Source organism: Notolepis coatsorum (assembly GCF_963971535.1).
Source record: "Notolepis coatsorum genome assembly, chromosome: 9".
NCBI lineage: Eukaryota > Metazoa > Chordata > Actinopteri > Aulopiformes > Paralepididae > Notolepis > Notolepis coatsorum.
Window position 1 is genome coordinate 69,490,514 of NC_140173.1, and position 22,984 is coordinate 69,513,497.

The 22,984-nt window shown below is 43.1% G+C and overlaps 1 protein-coding gene across 1 annotated transcript in view; it reads left to right on the top strand.

The window, feature by feature from the left end:
* The window catches only part of LOC311234660 (stromal membrane-associated protein 1-like), a gene marked incomplete at its 3' end in the record, with an annotated part of 396,934 nt that extends 380,011 nt beyond the window's left edge, over positions 1–16,923 (top strand). Inside the window, exons 10-11 of the mRNA XM_084321905.1 lie at positions 16,441–16,706; positions 16,903–16,923. Of these exons, the coding sequence (XP_084178031.1) occupies positions 16,441–16,706; positions 16,903–16,923 (287 nt within the window). The remainder of the gene's footprint in view (positions 1–16,440; positions 16,707–16,902) is intronic.
* Positions 16,924–22,984: the final 6,061 nt, after the last annotated feature.

Consider the following 22,984-nt stretch of genomic DNA (forward strand, 5'->3'; position numbering starts at 1 on the left):
TATTTGGAATGGCGATCAGGAATTGGAATAATCTTTTTGCATAACATCTGATCTCAGGTAAGGAATCTATTTTACCAGTTTTGGGGTAATCAGATGTTTTTTCACAGATCTCACAACGTGTGTGTTTGCGTGTATGACGTTAGCGCTGACCAGGTCATGGATAATCGATTTTTCAGCCCGCTTCTCTAGTACACATATACTATCGATAATCTAGCGTTTATTTGAAAACTATTCATAAATAGGCCGAAAAACGTGTTTTGTGTATTCCACTAAAGAGCTATTTTCACGGATTTTTCTGGAATCACTAGAAATCTTCAAAACTATACTCGTATTCAAAACGGTATAAAACGGAAATGTACTGATGAAAAAACAATCCGTTTTGTACATGTTGACTGCAAGCAAGTCATTGATAAGCGACGGGCGTATTAGACACATAGCCATAATTTAAGATATAGGTTATGCATTCGCAAATGTGCTCGCCCTCTCATTGATTAGAGTGGTGGCAACCAAGCGATAAATCGTGCACCCCCTGCTGGCAACCAATCTGTTAATAAAGGCTTAATGATAATACATTATGTATAAGACCCTTTCAAGTCACCCAAGTACAGATTCACACTGAGACTGAGATGGCATTAACAATCAATGCATAATGGAAATGACAGGACATGCACACAGGACATGTGTGTTTTATTTTAATCCACCAATTAAATTGCACACACATTTAAATCTTTCAGAGGTTCAATATGATATTACAACTCCTCCGGGGTTGAGGTTCGCGGCTGCCGGGTCTGGAGATGGAGGGGGCTCAGGAAGCTCCTTATATAGTAAATGCTTTATTTTTCCTATTCCTTTACTGGTATATTTTGTGGCAACTTCTTTTATTTTATTTTATACTTTGTTTTTATTATTATTATTGTTATTTTAATTTGGTGTCATTGTTGTTGTTATTGTCTGCTAACTAAATGCATTGCTCTTGACTTTTTGTTTATAATTCCTTTATTTTAATGTTTTTTTTTAATGTTTTTTAATTTAAGAAAAAAAAATACATGTTCAAAAATAACTTTTTCATTCATTCATTCATTGTTGCTGCTGTTGTTGTCATGTGAAGTACTGTCTATTATTGTTGCTTATCATTGTTATTACTGTATTGTGTGTTGGCTTGTTATGAAAAAAAAAAAAGCAATAAAAAGATTTGATCAAAAAAATTAAATATGATATTACAACAGAACATAATCGTATACAGGCAGACACACACACAATACACACTCACACACAATACACACACTTTCTTGGAATCCACCAATTAAATCATTCATACATAATGTTAATTTCAGAAGTTCAACTTGGTTTAACTGCACTCAGAGATACAGAGAGTATTGTGCTGCATCAAACATCATTGCTACCTATAACGACAGACACACGCACACACACAGACAGACAGACAGACAGACAGACAGACAGACAGACAGACAGACAGACAGACAGACAGACAAAACCCTCAAATCCCCAATTCCACCAATTACATTCAAGTACGTTCAACCTTTTCACTGACAGCTGCAGTTGTCTCTCACAAGTCATTGATAATTCATGTGAAATGTCAAAAAAAATTATATATGGACTCTCTCACACACACACATATGCATGTGCACGCAAACACACACGCGCACACACACACATAGATACATCAAATAAAGGAAACGTGAGAAGGGGAGAGAGAGGAGGGAGACAGAAGGTGAGTGTCTTGAGAAGCAGGATCCACTCAGACTACATCTCTTAGAGGTAAGATAAGATAAGATAAGATAAGATATTCCTTTATTAATCCCCTTGGGGAAATTCGTGACACACACATACAGCTCAACGTCTCATAAATGATATTAACAACAACACAATCATTACATTTTTACAGTAACAATGGCACAGCATAAATTCAACAGACATGTACATTTGTTGACACATGTCAGCATTACAGGAGGCCTGAGACACTGTATGCGATAGTCGGCTGCATTCCACCATGTGAACACAGTGGATCGCGCCTGGTGAACTGGAGGGGGGGCGGAGTGGGGGGGGGGGGGGGGCATTGGAAATTCGGGTAAGGAATTTGGTTGTGGAGCAGTCAAGGTGTGTGTGTGTGTGTGTGTGTGTGTGTGTGTGTGTGTGTGTGTGTGTGTGTGTGTGTGTGTGTGTGTGTGTGTGTGTGTGTGTGTGTGTGTGTGTGTGTGTGTGTGTGTGTGTGTGTGTGTGTGTGTGTGTGTGTGTGTGTGTGTGTGTGACACTGGCATTTAAGCACCATCTGTGCTGTCAAAGAGGCTCTGTGGTAAATGTTGGGAAATATGAGCCTCATGATTTTTCTGCTTAAGTTTAAGAGCTTTGAATGTGAGTCCTGAACGACTGTTGTGTCTGAACGACTGTTGTGTCTGAACGACTTTAGTGTCTGAACGACTGCTGTGTCTGAACGACTGTAGTGTCTGAACGACTGTTATGTCTGAATGAGTATCTGAACAACTGTAGTGTTTGAACGACTGTATCTGAACGACTGTTGTATCTGAACGACTGTAGTGTCTGAACGGCTGTAGTGTCGGACTAATTAGCCTCTTAACGCACAACGTTCTTCTTAGGCTGACTCAATGTATTTGAAGTGCAAAATGCTTATGTTTACTAACACTGTATATAGACAAGCAAATACATGTTTCGCTACACTGTATTCGCACACATTTCTACATAAGTGTTTGAAAGAGACCCAGTTTTACCCTCCAAATATAATTGGCCTATTTATGTCTTGTTGTTTTCCACAGAATTGCACCGAAAACATTGCATCTGTCTCTGCAACAGTTTAACCATCTCAATATAAAACGGCGTAATATGTTGGTTGAATAATGAAACACTGGAGCGTGTTTTAACGCCATGCAGACCATTGATTAGGCCTGACGGATTGGAATTGACAGCGCTTTCATTCCACGCGCGGTCGCTCACTCTCTTGTCGCTCCAGTGAACATCTCTCTCCTCTCGGCTCCTCCAGATCAAGTCTCTATTGCAGGTGGAACGTTGTGATGATCCAGCCAGAACCGCGCAAACAGGATGGTATTTGTTGGAAATACAATTAAATGGTCAATGTTCTATCGAACAGATGTTTTAGTCACATTGAGAGCAAATTATCACGTGGTTGAAATGCTCTTCAGGTTCCCGCTCGCGTTGTACTGTGAAAAACTCTGAAACAGTTTGGTGAGAAGTGTGTAGGCTTGCGAGCAGATAAATACATGTCATGACATAAATTAACACGTTGCTCGTGGGCGTATGAATGCACACTATTGTGTTACCGCCGCGTGTGTTAAGTACCGCCACATGCATGCATCATGTTAATGTGCATATTACACGGGACGTGTACAGTCTGTCGTAACGGATCCAGAGAGCACAGAGTGCATACTGATGAGAGGCCAGGATGAAAGTGTGACCCTCTTCTCTTCTTCTAGATACAAATGTATTGTCATCATACAGCACAAGTACAGTACCACGAAAATAAGTTTGGCATCCAACCAGAGTGCAAATGCAGTATTAATATGTACAGTCATACAGGTATAAAGACACTATGGTAGTAAGTCATACTGGCCAGCAGCGTAACTACTAACTAGTAAGAGTAGGTAAGAGATATGTACAGATACAGTATGGATATAGTATCTGCAGATATGTAAAAAGGATTATATGCAGGTATGTACAGCCGGATGTGGATAGATATATATACAGTACGAAGAAAATGATATATACAGCATTATTGGACATGTTATCATACAGAGTTGTATGGGTTATATGCAGGTGTATAAGTAGGTATATAGAAGGATTATATGCAGTTATTCAGACAGATATGGATAGACTGTAAACATAACAATGAGCATAGACTGTGAAAGTACGTAGACTAATAAGTAACATCTGCCCTGGACACTAAAGTAACATCTGGACACTAAAGTAACATCTGCCCTGGACACTAATCTTTTTCCCCCTCCTTTTTCCTCCGATGTTCTCCCATCCCAATGTTAGTCGTTATGCCAATTCCCAATCCCCTTCCTGGTCGCTGCGCACTTACCCCCCCACAGTCGGTCTGGGAGAGTGGAGGCTATCACGTGCTTCCTCCGACACACGTCTAGCCAATCAACCGCTTCTTTTCACCTGGCAGCGCGGACTCTCACTGAGAGGGCGTAGCGTGTGGAAGGATCACACTATCCCACTTAGATCCTATCCGCGCTTAGCAGGCGCCCCGACCGAACTGTAGGAGTCGCTGTTTACAACGACCCGGACCCACCCCGCCAGCTTCTCCCACCCTCTAATACTGCCAATTGTATTAGGGTGAACGGCCAGCCAAGCTGGTGACAACCCCGGAGCTGTCAGCTGGATTCGAACAGGCGAATCCAGCGTCTCCGGGGTTGGTGACGAACGCAATCTCCGCTACGCCACCTGACCGCCTGCTTTATTATGTTTTTAATCTTATATCTTGCATCATATTATTTTGTTTTTATTACTTTCATTGCTTTCCTATGTTTTTAATCTTATATCTTGCATCACATTATTTTGTTTTTATCAACCTGCCTGTGAAGCACTTTGGTGCCAGCTGCCGCTGCCTGGAAATGTGCTATATAAATAAAATTGACTTGACTTGACTTGACACTAAAGTAACGTCTGGACACTAAAGTAACATCTGGACACTAAAGTAACGTCTGGCCTGGACACTAAAGTAACATCTGGACACTAAAGTAACATATGGACACTAAAGTAACATCTGGACACTAAAGTAACATATGGACACTAAAGTAACGTCTGGACACTAAAGTAACATCTGGACACTAAAGTAACATATGGACACTAAAGTAACATCTGGATACTAAAGTAACATCTGGACACTAAAGTAACATATTGACACTAAAGTAACATCTGGACACTAAAGTAACATCTGGATACTAAAATAACATCTGGACACTAAAGTAACATATGGACACTAAAGTAACATCTGGATACTAAAATAACATCTGGACACTAAAGTAACATCTGGACACTAAAGTAACATATGGACACTAAAGTAACATCTGGACACTAAAGTAACGTCTGGACACTAAAGTAACGTCTGGACACTAAAGTAACGTCTGGACACTAAAGTAACATCTGTACACTAAAGTAACGTCTGGACACTAAACTAACATATGGACACTAAAGTAACATCTGGACACTAAAGTAACATCTGGACACTAAAGTAACGTATGGACACTAAAGTAACATCTGGACACTAAAGTAACATCTGGACACTAAAGTAACGTCTGGACACTAAAGTAACATCTGGACACTAAAGTAACATCTGGACACTAAAGTAACGTCTGGACACTAAAGTAACATCTGGACACTAAAGTAACATCTGGACACTAAAGTAACGTCTGGACACTAAAGTAACATCTGGCCTGGACACTAAAGTAACGTCTGGACACTAAAGTAACATCTGGACACTAAAGTAACATCTGGACACTAAAGTAACATCTGGACACTAAAGTAACATCTGGACACTAAAGTAACGCCTGGACACTAAAGTAACATCTGGACACTAAAGTAACGTCTGGACACTAAAGTAACACCTGGACACTAAAGTAACGTCTGGACACTAAAGTAACATCTGGCCACTAAAGTAACGCCTGGACACTAAAGTAACGTCTGGACACTAAAGTAACATCTGGACACTAAAGTAACATCTGGCCACTAAAGTAACGCCTGGACACTAAAGTAACGTCTGGACACTAAAGTAACATCTGGCCACTAAAGTAACGCCTGGACACTAAAGTAACGTCTGGACACTAAAGTAACATCTGGACACTAAAGTAACATCTAACATCACCTCCATAGCCATGAAGTGCTTCGAGAAGCTAGTAAAGGGCTACATCTGCTCCTCCCTCCCCATCAACATGGACCCCCTGCAATTTGCATACCGCCCCAACAGGTCCACGGAGGACGCCATATCCCATGTGCTGCACACAGCAGCATCACACCTGGACAAGAGGCAGGGGAACTATGTGAGAATGCTATTCATCGACTACAGCTCGGCATTCAATACCATAGTCCCCTCCATACTCATAGCCAAGCTCAGGGACCTGGGCTTGGGCTATGACCTCTGCCAGTGGGTCTTGGACTTCCTGACGGGCAGACCCCAGGTGGTGAGAGCAGGCAACTGCACCTCCTCATCCATCACCCTCAACATAGGGGCCCCCCAGGGCTGTGTTCTGAGTCCCCTCCTCTACTCCCTGTACACACACGACTGTGTGGCTCAGCGGAGTAGCAATACAATCGTCAAATTTGCTGACGACACAGTGGTGGTGGGCCTGATCTCTGCCAACGACGAGAGGGCCTACCTGGAAGAGGTCAAGGTCCTGGCGGGATGGTGCCAGGAAAACAGCCTCTCCCTGAACGTCAGCAAAACAAAGGAGATGATTGTGGACTTCAGGAGGTCGGGGGTCAAGGACTACAGCCCCCTCAGCATCGACGGGGCACCGGTTGAGAGAGTCAACAGCTTTAAGTACCTCGGAGCCTACATATCCGAGGACTTGACATGGACCACACACATTAACAGTGTTGTGAAGAAGGCACGACAACGCCTCTACTTCCTCAGGCGCCTAAGGAAGTTCCAAGTCAGCCAGAAGATCCTTAAGAACTTCTACTCATGTACAATAGAGAGCATCTTGACCGGCAACATCACCTCCTGGTTTGGGAATAGCACTGCACAAGACCAAAGCAGACTACAAAGAGTGACACGTTCAGCCGAACGCACAATTGGATGGGGGCTCCCCACCCTCCAGAACATTTACTACAAGCGTTGCAAGGGCAAGGCTAAGAGAATCATTAAAGACTCCAGTCACCCGAACAACTGCCTCTTTGAACTGCTGCCGTCAGGCAAGCGATACAGGAGTCTCAAGGCGAGCACAGAAAGACTCAGAAGAAGCTTCTATCCCCAGGCCATCAGGCTGCTAAACGAACAATGAATGAACACTACACAACAACAACCACCAAACGCACATAGCACACACATCCACACGCACACACTCACTTTAAACAAACACACTGTAGCACCCACTCCACACACTTATAGCACACACCCACTTTAAACAAACACACTGTAGCACCCACTCCCCACACTTTATATTTATGGATGAAGGATTGCACTACAACTCGTACACCTTACTGTAAATTGTACCTAAAATTGTACCTCATCCCATTTCTGCTTTGCACTAGATAGTACTGTACATTAGTACACTGCATAGTATTGTGTATTGTATATTATATGGTAACTCAGAACATTGTACATATGTCTATACCGAACACTGTGACCTCATTTTCTTCTTCTAAATTCATGCTATATTATGTTATTATGTTATTTGATACTATCTTGTCTAGCACAGTCTCTGGAGCGTAACAGTAAGAAGCATTTTGTATGAAAGTATTCTGTACTTCTGTATGACAACTATTAAAAAACTTGAAACTTGAACTTGATCTGGACACTAAAGTAACGTCTGGACACTAAAGTAACGTCTGGACACTAAAGTAACATCTGGACACTAAAGTAACATCTGGACACTAAAGTAACGTCTGGACACTAAACTAACATCTGGACACTAAAGTAACGTCTGGACACTAAAGTAACATCTGGACACTAAAGTAACGTCTGGACACTAAAGTAACATCTGGACACTAAAGTAACGTCTGGACACTAAAGTAACGTCTGGACACTAAAGTAACGTCTGGACACTAAAGTAACATCTGGACACTAAAGTAACGTCTGGACACTAAAGTAACATCTGGACACTAAAGTAACGTCTGGACACTAAAGTAACATCTGGACACTAAAGTAACGTCTGGCCTGGACACTAAAGTAACGTCTGGACACTAAAGTAACGTCTGGACACTAAAGTAACGTCTGGACACTAAAGTAACATCTGGACACTAAAGTAACGTCTGGACACTAAAGTAACATCTGGACACTAAAGTAACATCTGGACACTAAAGTAACATCTGGACACTAAAGTAACGTCTGGCCTGGACACTAAAGTAACGTCTGGACACTAAAGTAACGTCTGGACACTAAACTAACATCTGGACACTAAAGTAACGTCTGGACACTAAAGTAACATCTGGACACTAAAGTAACGTCTGGACACTAAAGTAACGTCTGGACACTAAAGTAACATCTGGACACTAAAGTAACGTCTGGACACTAAAGTAACATCTGGACACTAAAGTAACATCTGGACACTAAAGTAACATCTGGACACTAAAGTAACGTCTGGCCTGGACACTAAACTAACATCTGGACACTAAAGTAACATCTGGACACTAAACTAACATCTGGACACTAAAGTAACGTCTGGACACTAAAGTAACATCTGGACACTAAAGTAACGTCTGGACACTAAAGTAACATCTGGACACTAAAGTAACGTCTGGACACTAAAGTAACGTCTGGACACTAAAGTAACGTCTGGACACTAAAGTAACATCTGGACACTAAAGTAACGTCTGGACACTAAAGTAACGTCTGGACACTAAAGTAACGCCTGGACACTAAAGTAACGTCTGGACACTAAAGTAACGTCTGGACACTAAAGTAACGTCTGGACACTAAAGTAACGTCTGGCCTGGACACTAAAGTAACATCTGGACACTAAAGTAACATCTGCCCTGGACACTAAATCATGCCGTGGTAGAAGGTGCATCTCACTCCTGGATCTGAGACAAACCTCCCAAGCTCTCACAGTGGTTACAAGGTATAGTAGAACTCATCCCTCTGGAAACCATGTCCTACACTACAGGCTCAAGGACAAACCCTCAGTGTTTTATAAAAGCTGGGACCCCTTCTTAAAATTCCATTGGAACAGAGAGGCATCTGTGGACTCATTTTGACCGCCTTTCCTAGAATGGCCCATACTTGAGACTTTGTCTTATTGTGGGATATTGTAAACACTTCACTGCCGAGGTATCGGGTCTTGTACCCATCACGCTTGTCTATATGTTTTCTTTTTGTCATTGGTGTTGCATCTACAATGCAATGGTGTTCATACAACAATGACACGTTTTTTTTTTTTTTTTTTTTAATTTTTTTTTATTATTGCAAAACAAAACTTATTAAAAGTCAGTACTCAACACACAATGTATAATGAAACTTTCAGTAAAGGTGGTTAAAATATATGCAAGTACAGAAACAGGATAAAACAAAAATAGTCAATAATAACATTTTAACCGTATACAGTGTATATCCAGCGAAGTTACAATTATATAAATGTTAGTATATAATATACCCCTAATACCTATTTTCTAAAACCCTACACACATATGCTCCAGCTCAAACCCCCCCCTCCCGGACCCCCTCTTGGATAGTACCTCCATTATCCCTCACTCCTAACCAGACATCACCATTATAGGCTAGCTTTTATTCTCTCCACCACTTCTAACCACATTGACATTTTGGATTCATTGAGCCCCAGAATTCTTGCTGTAGATATTTCTTGATATATCACATCGAGATATGTAAGAAACCACACTTTCCGGCACATTTTTTCCGGTTGAAACCAACGTGATGCGATCAGTTTTTTAGCTACTGTGATACCCGATAAAACCAATCTTTTTAGTTGTGGATTCACTGCAAACTCAAAAACATCATTCAATAGCAATACCGCGGGGTGTACAGGTATATTCCAAAATACGAGTATTGATAATTGTTGGGACACATCTTTCCAGAATGCCTTAACTGGTGGGCAGTCCCAATACATGTGCATAAATGTTCCTTCGTCCCCATTTGTACATTGGGAGCATTTGGAGTCTTGTATAAGCCCCATTTTGCACAGCCTTATAGGAGTCAAGTATGTCCTGTGAATATAGTTCAGATTGATTTGTTGATGATCCGGGTTCCTTGATGTAAGTCGGACATTTGCCCAGGCTCCTTGCCAATCAAAGTCATTTTCTAGGTCTGGTATATCCCTCCTCCAGACATTGTCTAGTTGAAGGGTTTCATACGAGGACGTTAGTAATTGGTAATAAAAACCTGATACAAAACCTCCCAATGTATCTCTTTCATAGAAAAATTTGTGGTAATTGTATGTGGAGGTTTGTAATCTTTTCCAGTAGCCCTCTGGAGGAGGTAACGGAAGCATTGAGCTGAAGAAATTGATTCTTGGTAATACATCCATCTTAACTATTGATACCCTTGCCTGTACTGAGTTTTTAAGTTTTGCCCACCTGTCCAGGTCGTCCTTGATTTTGTTCTGTATTTTTGTGTAATTGTGCTTCACCGTTTGTCTTATGGTGGGAAATATTTCCACACCCAAGCATCTGAAATGTTTGACCATGGGTATCGCACCTGGGAGGGTTGTCTCTTTTTTTGCACTGGTGTTAAGAGGAAGAAAAGCCGACTTAGGCCAATTTATTTTAAATCCCGATAAATCACCAAAGTTCTCTATCAACTTGAGTATAAGCGGCAATGTGTTGTTGGGGTTTTGCATGAACAATATTACGTCGTCCGCATATAAACTAATTTTATGATGTGTGCCCTTGATTACTATTGGTTCTATGTGTTGGGATTGTCTTATAAATTGTGCTAAAGGTTCTAATGATAGATCGAATAGTCCGGGACTAAGAGGGCAACCTTGTCTGGCTGAGCGTGATACCGGAAAGATATCGGAGATGAATGTGCCTGTTGTAATCCTGGCCGATGGGTCCTTGTATAGTACTTTAATCATATCAATGAAACCTTTTCCTAACCCCATCCTTTCCAATACTGCCCATAGAAACGACCATTCCAACCTGTCAAATGCTTTCATAGCATCCAGGGATAGTATCGCCTTAGGTGTGATGTCCTCTTTGTCTGTATCTAGTACGTGCAGTATTCGCCTTATGTTATCATTGATCAGGCGACCTTTTATGAAGCCTGTTTGGTCCGGATGAACTAAAGACGTCATATGCTTTTGCAATCTGATGGCTAATATCTTAGAGTACAGTTTGACATCGGTTCCGAGGAGGCTTAAAGGACGGTAACTACCGCATTCAGTGGGGTCTTTGTCTTTTTTGTGAAGAACTGAAATGAGTGCGGTATTTTGGTGTTCAATGAAGCTTCCCTCTTTGACTGAGTATAAGATCATATTTAGTAATAAGGGTCCAAATATGTCCCAGCAAGAAATGTACATTTCTGATGGGATACCGTCAATTCCCGGAGCTTTGCCGTTTTTCATTCCGGATATGGCCTTCTTGAGTTCTTCTAATGTGATCGGTACTTCTAACTGTTTAGCGTCTTCATCCGTAAGTTTAGGGAGAGTAATTTGATTAAGATATGTGTCTAATTTGTCTTGATCAAAGGTCGTTTCTGAGTTATATAAATCAGAGTAGAATTCTTTGAATGTATCGTTTATTATTTTGGGTTCTGTTACTAGAGCTTGTTGTTTCCTAATGGCAGTTATATCTGCAAATTTTGCATTAATTCTTAGTCGCATGGCTAATAGGTGACTAGGTTTAGAACCTTGGAAGTACTGCTGTTGTCTAGTGCTGCGTATTTGCAATTCCGATTTTTGTCTGTACATTGCTTTGATCTCTGTCTTTAGAATGTTAACTTGGTTATCTAGTCTAGTAGAGTTGTTGTATTTTAAAGAATTAAAAAGCGTTGAGTAAAGCGTTTCCATTTCAGACAGTTTTGTGTTTTGATTTTTGCGCAATATGGAGGTAAATCTATCCGAGAAATCCTTGATCATATTCTTTACCGACATCCATAATATTCTGGGATCTTGCACCGAGTTAGCATTATCTTGTAGGAATACTGTGAGAGCTTCTTTAATTTGTGTAATGAATTCCTTGTTGTTAAGCAGCATCGAATTAAAACGCCATCTTGGGGCCCGGGTAGATAGTGTACCAAATGTTGCTTTCAGGATTAAGTAGCAGTGATCCGATAGCGCATTGGGTGTCATTTCCAATTCATATTTATCAAATATTCTCGGGGATGCAAAGACGTAATCAATTCTGGATAGTGTGTTGTGTCTCGCCGAACGACAGGAGTACTTGCGGGTCATGGGGTTAAGTGAACGCCATAAATCAGTTACTCCTGTTGATTTCGACCAATCTTTTAATGCTTTAGATGAATTCTTTTGTTCGCTGGAGAAGGAAAGGTAAGTTTTGTCCATCCTTGGGTTCCAAATGGCATTAAAATCCGCACCTATTATATATGAGTACTCGGGATGGTTTAACATTTCTCCTGTTAGTGAAGTGAAGAAACCCACTTCGTACAAATTCGGGGCATATACCGCTGCCAATGCAATTTTCCTGTTATTGTGTATGATCCTAGCTATAGTTATGCGCCCCTCAGCATCCGACCATACCCCTTTCAATTCGATATTTAATTTGCGTCTGACGACTATGGCTACCCCTCTAGTTCTCGTAGCAAAAGAAGAGTGACTAATATTATGGTATATGTTATCCGCTAACGTATTTATGTCTCCCTCTAAAATGTGCGTTTCGCTTAATAGAGCCACGTCCACATGTTCTTTTTTCATCAGTGTAAGCACACTTTTGCGCTTGTGTTGTTTGTTTATCCCACCGGTGTTCCATACCATTATATTCAAACTAGCCATAGTCTATGCATGTTTTCGTGTAGTTTTTGGTAATGTTTCTGGAGTATGAAGCTACAATAGATGCACATCCAATTAATGAGGTCCCGTTGAGAGCTGAGCTTAAAAACATATATATATACAAATAAAAATCCCCTATTTTCCCCTCACCCAGAAAGTCGAACATGCCTGTGTTCCAAGAACACATCCTCCGCAATTGACTTTCTCCCATGGTCCACCGGATTGCCCAAACTGAGCATTGTAATCCTAATTTTCCTATGCTCATTGCCATAGGATCTAACATTTCCATTCTATTACAATAGAATGTCGCTTTTGGTCTTGCACCTTCCCTTACTGTAATGAAGTATTGTGATAAATAACCTAAAGATAAAAATAAAAAATAAAATAAAAAAAAAGAGAATAAACCTTTATCGACATATTCCTTTGAACCCTCCACCAACGTGTGGGGAAAAAAAAGGAAAAGATTGTAGAGCAATATTGACACCTTAATGTGAAGAACATTGGAAAAGAATAATGTAAGTTAAAATATATTTAAAAAATATAGAGTAATATTGACACCTTAATGTGAAGAACATTGGAAAAGAACAATGTAAGTTAAAATATATTTAAAAAATATAGAGTAATGAGAAGAAAAAATTAATTAAAATAAAAATCAATGGAAAGATATAGATAAGGAATAAGAGATAAATAATTATCAACGTGGAGAAGCCACTAGAACCGATTTAACTGATTAGATAAGATAGAAAAGCAGCGCCTTTTAGCGCTTCAATGTGCCTTTAATGGAGTGATTACTTAAATTGTTAGAATAACCTTGCTGTGCTCATACGTTTATGTGTGGTTAATTTTAAAGTATTATTAAGGACTGATTGCACTTCATTTAATTTATTATCTGCTATGTGTATGCACACCGAATGTTATTGTTAGAGTTGTATGCTTCGTTGTCATGGTGCCTAATATTCTAGAAGGTTGTAGAATATACTAGTGCCTAGACTATTTTACATTCCAGAATGATCTAAGAGACCCAGGGCATTTGAGCGATAAACCTAGAATATTCCAGATAGATCTTTTTGCATTGATATTTATTTGTCCCCTCAGAGACCAGAGATTGAAATTATAATGTATTATGAATCGTATTATACACAGTACACTTTGTTATAGACGACTTGCATATCATTTGCTACTTTGATGAACACAACAATGTCATTCCAACACTGGTGGAATGACCTCATTGATGAACACAATAAAGTCATTCCAACACTGGTATATATTTAGAGAGAGGCTTAACTGATTCCGGCATTTTCGTCATGCTTTGGGTTATTTGCTGCATTTTGATTCAGGAAATCCTCAGCTTCAAAGGGTGTATATGGACCTGACCTGCGGCCGTTGGTGCCCAAGAATGATAACAGCGCCGGATATGCTAGCCTTGGCTTGTAGCCGGCTTTGTACAGCTTTTGCATCACTTCTTTGTATGGTTGACGTCGGATGATGGCCTCTCTGCTCAAATCTTCGTAGATAAATATTGGTTTATCACCATACTTCAGCTTCCCACGTTGGTTGCGAGCATATTTGATGATGTCATCCCTTGTTGTAGTTTTCCGCAGAGTGACAATGATGACTCTCGGCCCGTTGATACTTTGCCCCTGGGAACCAATTCTGTAAACTTGTTCCACTTCTGGCACTTTGTTTGGATCGGAGTTTTCCAAAATCGTTGATAACTCTTTTGGAAAGACAATGACACGTTTTTGTATTTTAATCTGTGGAGTGAAACTGTGGAACAGTCTGAATGTGGAGCTAAAGCAACGACCAAACATGAACCAGTTTAAAAGCATGAACCAGTTTAAAAAGACCTATAACGACAGGATTATCACCAGTTACAAACATGAACCAGTTTAAAAAGAGCTATAAGGACAGGATTCTCACCAGGTACAAACATGAACCAGTTTAAAAAGAGCTATAACGACAGGATTCTCACCAGGTACAAACATCAACCAGTTTAAAAAGACCTATAACGACAGGATTCTCACCAGGTACAAACATCAACCAGTTTAAAAAGACCTATAACAACAGGATTCTCACCAGGTACAAACATGAACCAGTTTAAAAAGAGCTATAAGGACAGGATTCTCACCAGGTACAAACATCAACCAATTTAAAAAGACCTATAACAACAGGATTCTCACCAGGTACAAACATCAACCAGTTTAAAAAGAGCTATAAGGACAGGATTCCCACCAGGTACAAACATGAACCAGTTTAAAAAGACCTATAACGACAGGATTCCCACCAGGTACAAACATGAACCAGTTTAAAAAGAGCTATAACGACAGGATTCCCACCAGGTACAAACATGAACCAGTTTAAAAAGAGCTATACGGACATGATTCTCACCTGGTACAAACATGAACCAGTTAAAAAATAGCGAGGACAGAGAATATAGACCGCTGGCCAGAGGTAGGAGGGAGCCGCTCCCTTTGTCGCACGGAACGCTAGGTCAAGAACCTCGAAGTGGATCTGTGCGGCGATGGAAAGCGACTAAGAAGTGGGGTGACGTGGGTTGACTTTGGTAGGTTGGAGATTAGGCGGGCCGCTGTGTTCTGTATGAGTCGAAGAGCCTTGGGGGCACAAGCTGGTAGACCAGCCAGCAGAGCATTGCAGTAGTCGAAGCGTGACATGACTGTTGATTGCGGGAGGAGTTGGTTGCAGAGCCTTCTCATTTTGCTCAGGAATAATCAGCAGGTTCTGGTTGTCGAGGTGACGTGAGCAGAGAAGTCCATGGTGGTCAGGGACGGAGCCACGGCTACGTTCTCCGCGGTGATTGAAAGGTGGGTCGGCGGGGAGGAGTCAGCCGGCAAGTGAAGTAGCTCCGTTTGCTCAGGTTCAGTTTGAGGTGGTTGTCGTAATCCAGGCGGAAATGTCGGGACAGGCAGGCAGAGATCCGCTCAGAGACTTGGATATCTGAGGGAGGAAATGAGAGGAAGAGTTGAGTGTTGTCGGCATAGCAGTGATATGAGAAGGCGTGAATTTCACTCGCATTTGTCCCTAAAAATCTATTTGTGCAAACCGGAAAAACCATTTAGGAGCATAGTGTGCGAGTAATCATTTTGCGTAGTGGGCATGTCAACGTGCAATTGTCATTTCATAATAGACACGGAGCAGTGCGGACCAGCTCTGTAACAACTCATCTCGAGTCACGCTGCTTCTACTGTATGTGCAACGAAAACTCCACGAGCAACGGTCCTAATGACCTAACATGCTTTGCATCCTCGCCAGTCCTGTATACCCACGTCACGCTAAAAACCATAACTACTGTAATGTTATCTGCTAACTCTAACTAAGCTAACCTGCTAACGCTAACTACTGTAAGCCATCACTGGGAACGCTCAGAGGCATAGTGAGGGAAGGGGGGGCTGAAAATGTGTGTGTGTGTGTGTGTGTGTGTGTGTGTGTGTGTGTGTGTGTGTGTGTGTGTGTGTGTGTGTGTGTGTGTGTGTGTGTGTGTGTGTGTGTGTGTGTGTGTGTGTGTGTGTGTGTGTGTGTGTGTGTGTGTGTGTGTGTGTGTGTGTGTGTGTGTGTGTGTGTGTGTGTGTGTGTGTGTGTGAGCATGCATATTATGTACATGCAAGCATAGTTATGTGTGTCTCTATCTGTCCCTCTTTATTTCTGTCTCTTGCTCTCTGTCTCTCTTTCTCTTGCTTTCTTTCTGTCTGTTGCTCTTTCTCTGTCTGTCTCTGTCTCTGTCTCTCTCTCTCTCTCTCTCTCTCTCTCTCTCTCTCTCTCTCTCTCTCTCTCTCTCACCCCCCACGTCCTCTCCTACCTGCAGGCATGTTCATGGCTCAGCCTCAGATGCAGTTCGCCCCGCAGCCTTTCCCAGGGATGGGCGGGGCCATGATGCCTGGCATGGCCATGCCCAACGGCAGCTACATGGATGTGCAGCAGGGCGTGATGCCCGCGGGCCAAGGGCAGAACATGTATGCCATGCAGCCACAGCAGCAAGGCCAGAACATGTATGCCATGCAGCCACAGCAGCAAGGCCAGAACATGTATGCCATGCAGCCACAGCAGCAAGGCCAGTGGAATATGAATCAGGTATGTCACACACACACACGTGCATAGCAGACACGAGCAAAGATTAATTTGAAATAGGCTAGGGATGGCCATTATTAATCGATTTTGTGATGAACTGAAACAGACATTTAGCTCGAGCTTTAATCCAGGCTGTTCGCTGCATATTAAACACTCTGCCGGCTGACCTGTTTCTGTTTTTGTTTTTTTTTGTGGTCAGTATAATTCATCCTTGCAATGAATGCAAGCATCACAGTTTGAAGTGACAAGGAACCGTTTCAGGCAGACTCCAGACGAGCACCGTCACTTCATACAGTAATTCCGGTATAAACTATGATACCGGGTACTTGTGTTCATCGCAATGATGAAATATACTACAGTACAGCGTGTGACGAGCCTGGTGGTGTTCAGACTCACCACGGTTCAACAACAAACAAACAAATCCAAATGTCCACACAAGTGCAATATCAATCAATACGAATATTGATTGAATAAGGGCAGAATTCAGTTCGATAGGCAAAGAGAATGGTCGTAATACAGTCCGATGGTCAAAAACACAAAACAGGCTCTCGTACACAAAAAGGGATTGTTCAATACTCAGGGTAGTCGTCCGGTCCAGGGTCAGTACACAAGGGGGTTTCTCAGCCAGTCTAGGGTCCAGTACACAATGAACACCTTCTCGCCTTCACCTCTCCTCTCACTACCTCTCACCTTACACAACTCCGAATATCTCAATCTCTCTCTCTATGTCACAACTCCAACCTCACCTCCACTCAACTTACCTCTGACTAACCTAGTGTCTTTGTAATGTGTGTGTCTGGGGTGTGTGCACGTGATATGTGGGTGAACTAATGATGCACAGGTGTGTTCTATCAGTACTTTTTTTTTTTACTTTATTTTATTTTGTGTCATAGTGAACATCACGTTGCATTGATCATGCAGTATATACTTGATTCACATAGTTAATGACATTTGCCACTCAAGCTCTTCCAGCTTATTCAATTTGTATTAAAAATATTCAGCATAAGCAGTATAAACCGAGTACGCCTCATTGTTAAGCTACAGGTGTCTATCTATCTCAACACCGATTCGAGATAAAACCCTGTGGCCGCTCGATATCCCTCAGCGAGGTGCTAAACTCGCCAAGTTCTCGAGTCAATTCCCAATCCTAATCACGCCATGTATTAAGCTACAGAACCTCTGATTAGTTCAACAAGTCCTTGGACCACTTAGCCTTGGTACCCCTCACCACAGCGTCCTGTTGTGAAGAATCTCAAGGCCACTGGATAAATCTCATGTACTTGGCCACTTCCATGAAGAATTAAGCAAATCTCCTGGAAGGGATTCAAAGCAAGCATCTGTGTCTCTGGTCCTTGCTTTGAATCCATTCCAGGAGATTTGCTTAATTCTTCATGGAAGTGGCCAAGTTTGTATTTTATTTAATTTGTATTTCATAGTCACTGGTTAGTTTTATCCATTTCATATGAAATATAAACTTAGAAGAGTTGTTAACCTCTTCATTGTTTGTAATAAACAGAATGTCTGCTTGGGAAAACTTCTTTCATTGAATAGTCATATTCACAGCAATACTATTTAATAGGTAGTACTATTAATAATAGTGTAATATTAGTGTATAATATTAATAATAATTTCCATAAGACCAGGTCGAAAACACGCTCAATACAAGGGTATCCACATCAGAGCCCTACTTTTGACTCCAACCCGGGTACAGGCGTAAAAGAATTACTGAATAGTCATTGGTATAACTTTAGCTAGAAGCAGTAACCAGCAATTGATTGAATCTGGAATCAGGCTACCAGGACATATTGATTCCAATCAATTCCATCCCGCTTACCTCAGATGAAAGCAAGGCGTGGCCAGCGTTTTGAAAGATCATGATGGAGCTCGTAAAATAATGCGGTCCAAGAGTTGAATAAAAGTATTTAAACAAAGTTTGGTTTAATTAGAAAAAGTAGTTACAATAATACTGTCTTGGAAAGATCCAATCCAGGAAAATAATAAAACACGGATACAAAAACTCATCAAAGTCGAAGTCAACATCTTTCTCAAAAAAGAAGAACAATAAAAACCTCTATAGTCTAGAAATCATCTCAAAAAGGAGCAGAGAGCCAGGAACGGCTCTTCAAATCTAAACAGACAGGATACCTATGTTGGGAGCTGGCCATCATAGGGAAAAGCCTGCATTTAAAACATTCATTTTCAAGTCCTGTACACCGCACGACATTGAAATGAAGATAAAAAGGTCACGAAAGAAAAACCGAAGAGCTTTTCATGCACGAACATTACTTTTTATACACAGTTCCGTAGCGTCATATTGCAAGCAAAGATAAACACTCCTTCTTTCAACTGTCTTGCCATTGGCTTATCGCTACTCCAATGGTTAGTAACTTGAAAAAGTAAAAGTAACAGTTTAACTGAAACAGATTACCGTACTTTTCGCACTATAAGCCGCACCTGACTATAAGCCGCAGCAGCTAAATTGAATGATGTGTACATGTTGTGATGGGCCAGATTAAACCCAATATATATATTTATTATATATATATATTTAATTGTATTTGTATATTCTCTAATATTCCCTGATATCCCTTGTATATTCCTTGTACAATATGCATTGAATATCCATTCTAGCCTACTGAACATCCCATAATAGTCTCCATTCTACTATTGGTCGAGACCTTGGTGCCAGGCTGCCATACCCCCCAGACCCAGTTCAAACGTACCGCTCAACATGTACGAACAAGTCCTAGTTCCGCGTAGGAATCTGGCTACCGCACCACTAACGGTACTATTTGTTCATAGTGCGTATATATACTGCGCTACTAAAGTAGGACTTCCTTTTCAGTCCAGTTTCTTACCCTCCAATAGAGTCACAGACGTAAAGCCTCCCCGCGACGCCACGTGTGGGAGTAAGGCCAAGTTCGGCCTACCATCGGTATTGAGACATCGTGTATATTAATATTTGAATAGTCATATTTGGCACTATATCGTCGAGTTGGACGTAGTCTATTAAGCTAATAATAGTCTGTTAATATATAGTGCTTCGTACGGTGAGAATACTACCGTAGTCAGTACCCCATCGTTTCGGGCAGAGAACTGGCTGCTTATCCAGGATGGTCGACCCCATGTGAGGCTGCACCTGAGGAGCCCCAGAGCCGACGAGCGAGTGGACCTGTATACCGGATTATTCTACCGACGACAGCCCGCCTTCCCAGGCACGGATTATGCTTTGTGTACAGTGATTATTCCATGGATAAAGACCCCCGACACTGCCGTGTGTTGGAACCCCCCCCCCTGGAGAGGACGCAAGGTGAGGAGACGCTCTGCAAGACGAGGTCGCTTCACGTCTCTCCCCCGTGGACCGGAGAGAGCCGGCTCACAGAGAGTCCACCTGCTTTCATCTGTGGTCCAAGGATCGCTGGCGCACCGAGCTGCACAACTGTGGGTTCACCCAGGATACCCTTGGCCGGACGAGGCAGCCAGACTCTACCCCCCCCCCCCCTCCTACTCCTGTTGTCTTACAAGCGACCGGATTAACCCCCCTAGTGTATCCAGTCTCATAATCATTAAAGTATCATTGCTGTTATTCCTTAACTATTCCAGGTCGTATATTTACCACCTGCGCCATCAGAGATTGGACATTCTCTATTGATATACCGACGAATACTTTTTGCCATAAAAGTGCATACTATTTCAATTCATAAATGTAATTAAGTGATTAAGTGCTTGCTCTACACACCATTGCTGTGTAGTAATAAATACATACTTCGACTTCGTACATTTGTGTTGGATCCGTTTCATCTACGTGACAGTGTTCATCATAATATATTTATGCCGAGTACTGGGTGGCCGAATATTAAGTACAAAGGTAGTGGTAGTAAGTATCATATCTAGTAATACAGTCAGGGAATTGTACCCCTCAGTTACAATTGGTCCTTCGAGCCGGATGGTAATTAGCGTAATATTAATATAGTGTTATTAATATTGAAATGGCCTATGATGAACACTCCACGAAACGATCCTCCTAACCAACGCCCGCAGCGCGAACGACGGCTCCCTCAGTACTTAGAGGCTTACGCTGTCAGTCAACAACCTAGTCTTCTACTAACAGTAAACGCGGTAAAACTAGAAAGTAAAAGTATGTCTAACCCCAACGCCCAGACTACCCCGACCATAGAGGCCCCTACGGGTTCTAATGTAACTGACCAAGTTCACGGTGGGGACCAGTGGGAACCAGACATGACTTCACACCCCGCCAGTACTGAAGAAGTAGTCCCCGATGAGTCCCGGGAGGAATACAACGCTACCGAGAGAGAACTCGGCACGGAAGAAGACGGGGAGAGCACCGTGGAGATAGAGCTCCAAGGCTCCGCAAGGAGTACCCCGAGGGAAGGCTCCCCTATACAACCGCCTTCTCCCAGCGAGGCAGAGAGGACCCTACAGCAGGCCTTCCTCATCAGCCTGAACGCCGCTGCTGAACGCGACCGACTGCAGATCCAGCAGCGGAGCGAAGAAGAGCATATACGTCTAGAAATAAGACGCATTCAGAGGGAAGAGAATGTGGCCCGAGACCGAGCAGACAGCCAGCGAGCAGCTGCTGGTGCTCTACGGGACGCAGAGCGCGACAGACAGCAAGCGCAACTAATAGAACAGCTGATCAGACGGACAACACCCTCTCCCTCCGCCAGAGGCTCCAGGAACTCGTCTAGACACACCTCCAGGGCGGCATCCCCTAGCCGAGTAAACAACCCTGAACTTGACCAACAGACGAGGTCTATACCCCCCACAGACCACCTCCCCCCACCGGTCCAAGCGAGACCTAGCAACCGGGAAGGAGCAGCATATCCTGTGGAGAGGCTAAACCAGAGACAACAAGCACTGGATGACCTAACTGAAGACGAAGAGGAAGAGGAGGAGAACCACGCCCGACGACAGCACAGTACTCTACCGGACCAGGAGGTCCGGTACAGCCCAGGCTATACTCCCGCGGAGCTGCGCTACAGACCCCCGACTCTATACACGGGTGAGCACGACGCACGACCCGCACCGAGGAACAGCACCTGGACAAGCGGGCCATGGTACACTGCCGGTACCAACCCATACCAAGGAGCGGGAGGAGACTCGCCTAGGAGGCCTCTCCCCCAACGCTCGCCGATGTATCCACAGTCAGCGTCATACATTGGCACGCCTATGGTACCCGACTTCACCCAAGAGAACCGGGCCCAGTATACAGAACTCCGCATGTGTCTGGAGACCATGTTGGTGGATGTATTGGATGAACGCCATAAATACGCCATCCTACTGAAGCACTTAAAGGTACCCCGCGCACATAATATAGCGCTCGCCTACGCGACTTCCACCACCCCATACACAGCAGCGCTGGTAGCATTGGACCAGAGGTATGAGCGCATATGGGATTACGTGATCCAGGAGATCCGACACATCGACCGCTTACCCCCAGCAATAGACAATCGAGCACTGGACGACCTGTCCATCAGAGTGCAGTCCCTGGTAGGGATGTTGGGAGCGCAGAGAGAGAAGGGGAGGCATGAACTTTACGCCAACTCAAATGTGGAAAGGATCTTGGAGAAGCTGCCGCCCGCTCGACAGGAGCGTTTTAGGCGGCAGAGAGACCACCGAGACCCGAATGGCCCCGAACCGAACCTCCTCGATCTAGCAGACTTCCTGGCGAGAGAAGTCAGCAGCCTACGGCTAGATACATTCGGACGGAGCACCCCTGGCTCCAGAGAAAGAACCAGACGACTAAATGATGGAAGAAGATCGGTGACTGTGATGCACCAATCAGAGTCAGTACCGAGCAGCAGGAGCCACAGTACCCCCTCCAGAACGGAGAAGTGGAAGATAGTGTGCCCCTACTGTGAGAAAGAACACTGGCTAGCGCAATGTGACTCCTTCCCCAAGCTGAACGCGGAGGAAGCAAGTCAATGGATAAAGTCCAACAAGCGCTGTTTTCGCTGTGCGCGCTCACACATGGCAGCCGAATGCCGCTTAAAGAAAAGGTGCACCAAGTGCGATGGAGCCCATCTGGACATACTTCACGACAGTAACAGAAGGCGCCCGTCACCCGCACCATCCAGCAGCAAAGCGAGCGTCATGTACATCGATCCCGCCAGCAGCAGTGGAGCCCGAGTACTCCTAAAAGTAGTGCGTGTGACACTAAGCTACCAGAATAAAGTCCTGGACACTTACGCCGTCCTCGATGACGGGTCAGAGAAGACCCTTCTGCTCGCCTCCGCTGCGGCCCAGCTAGGGCTGCGGGG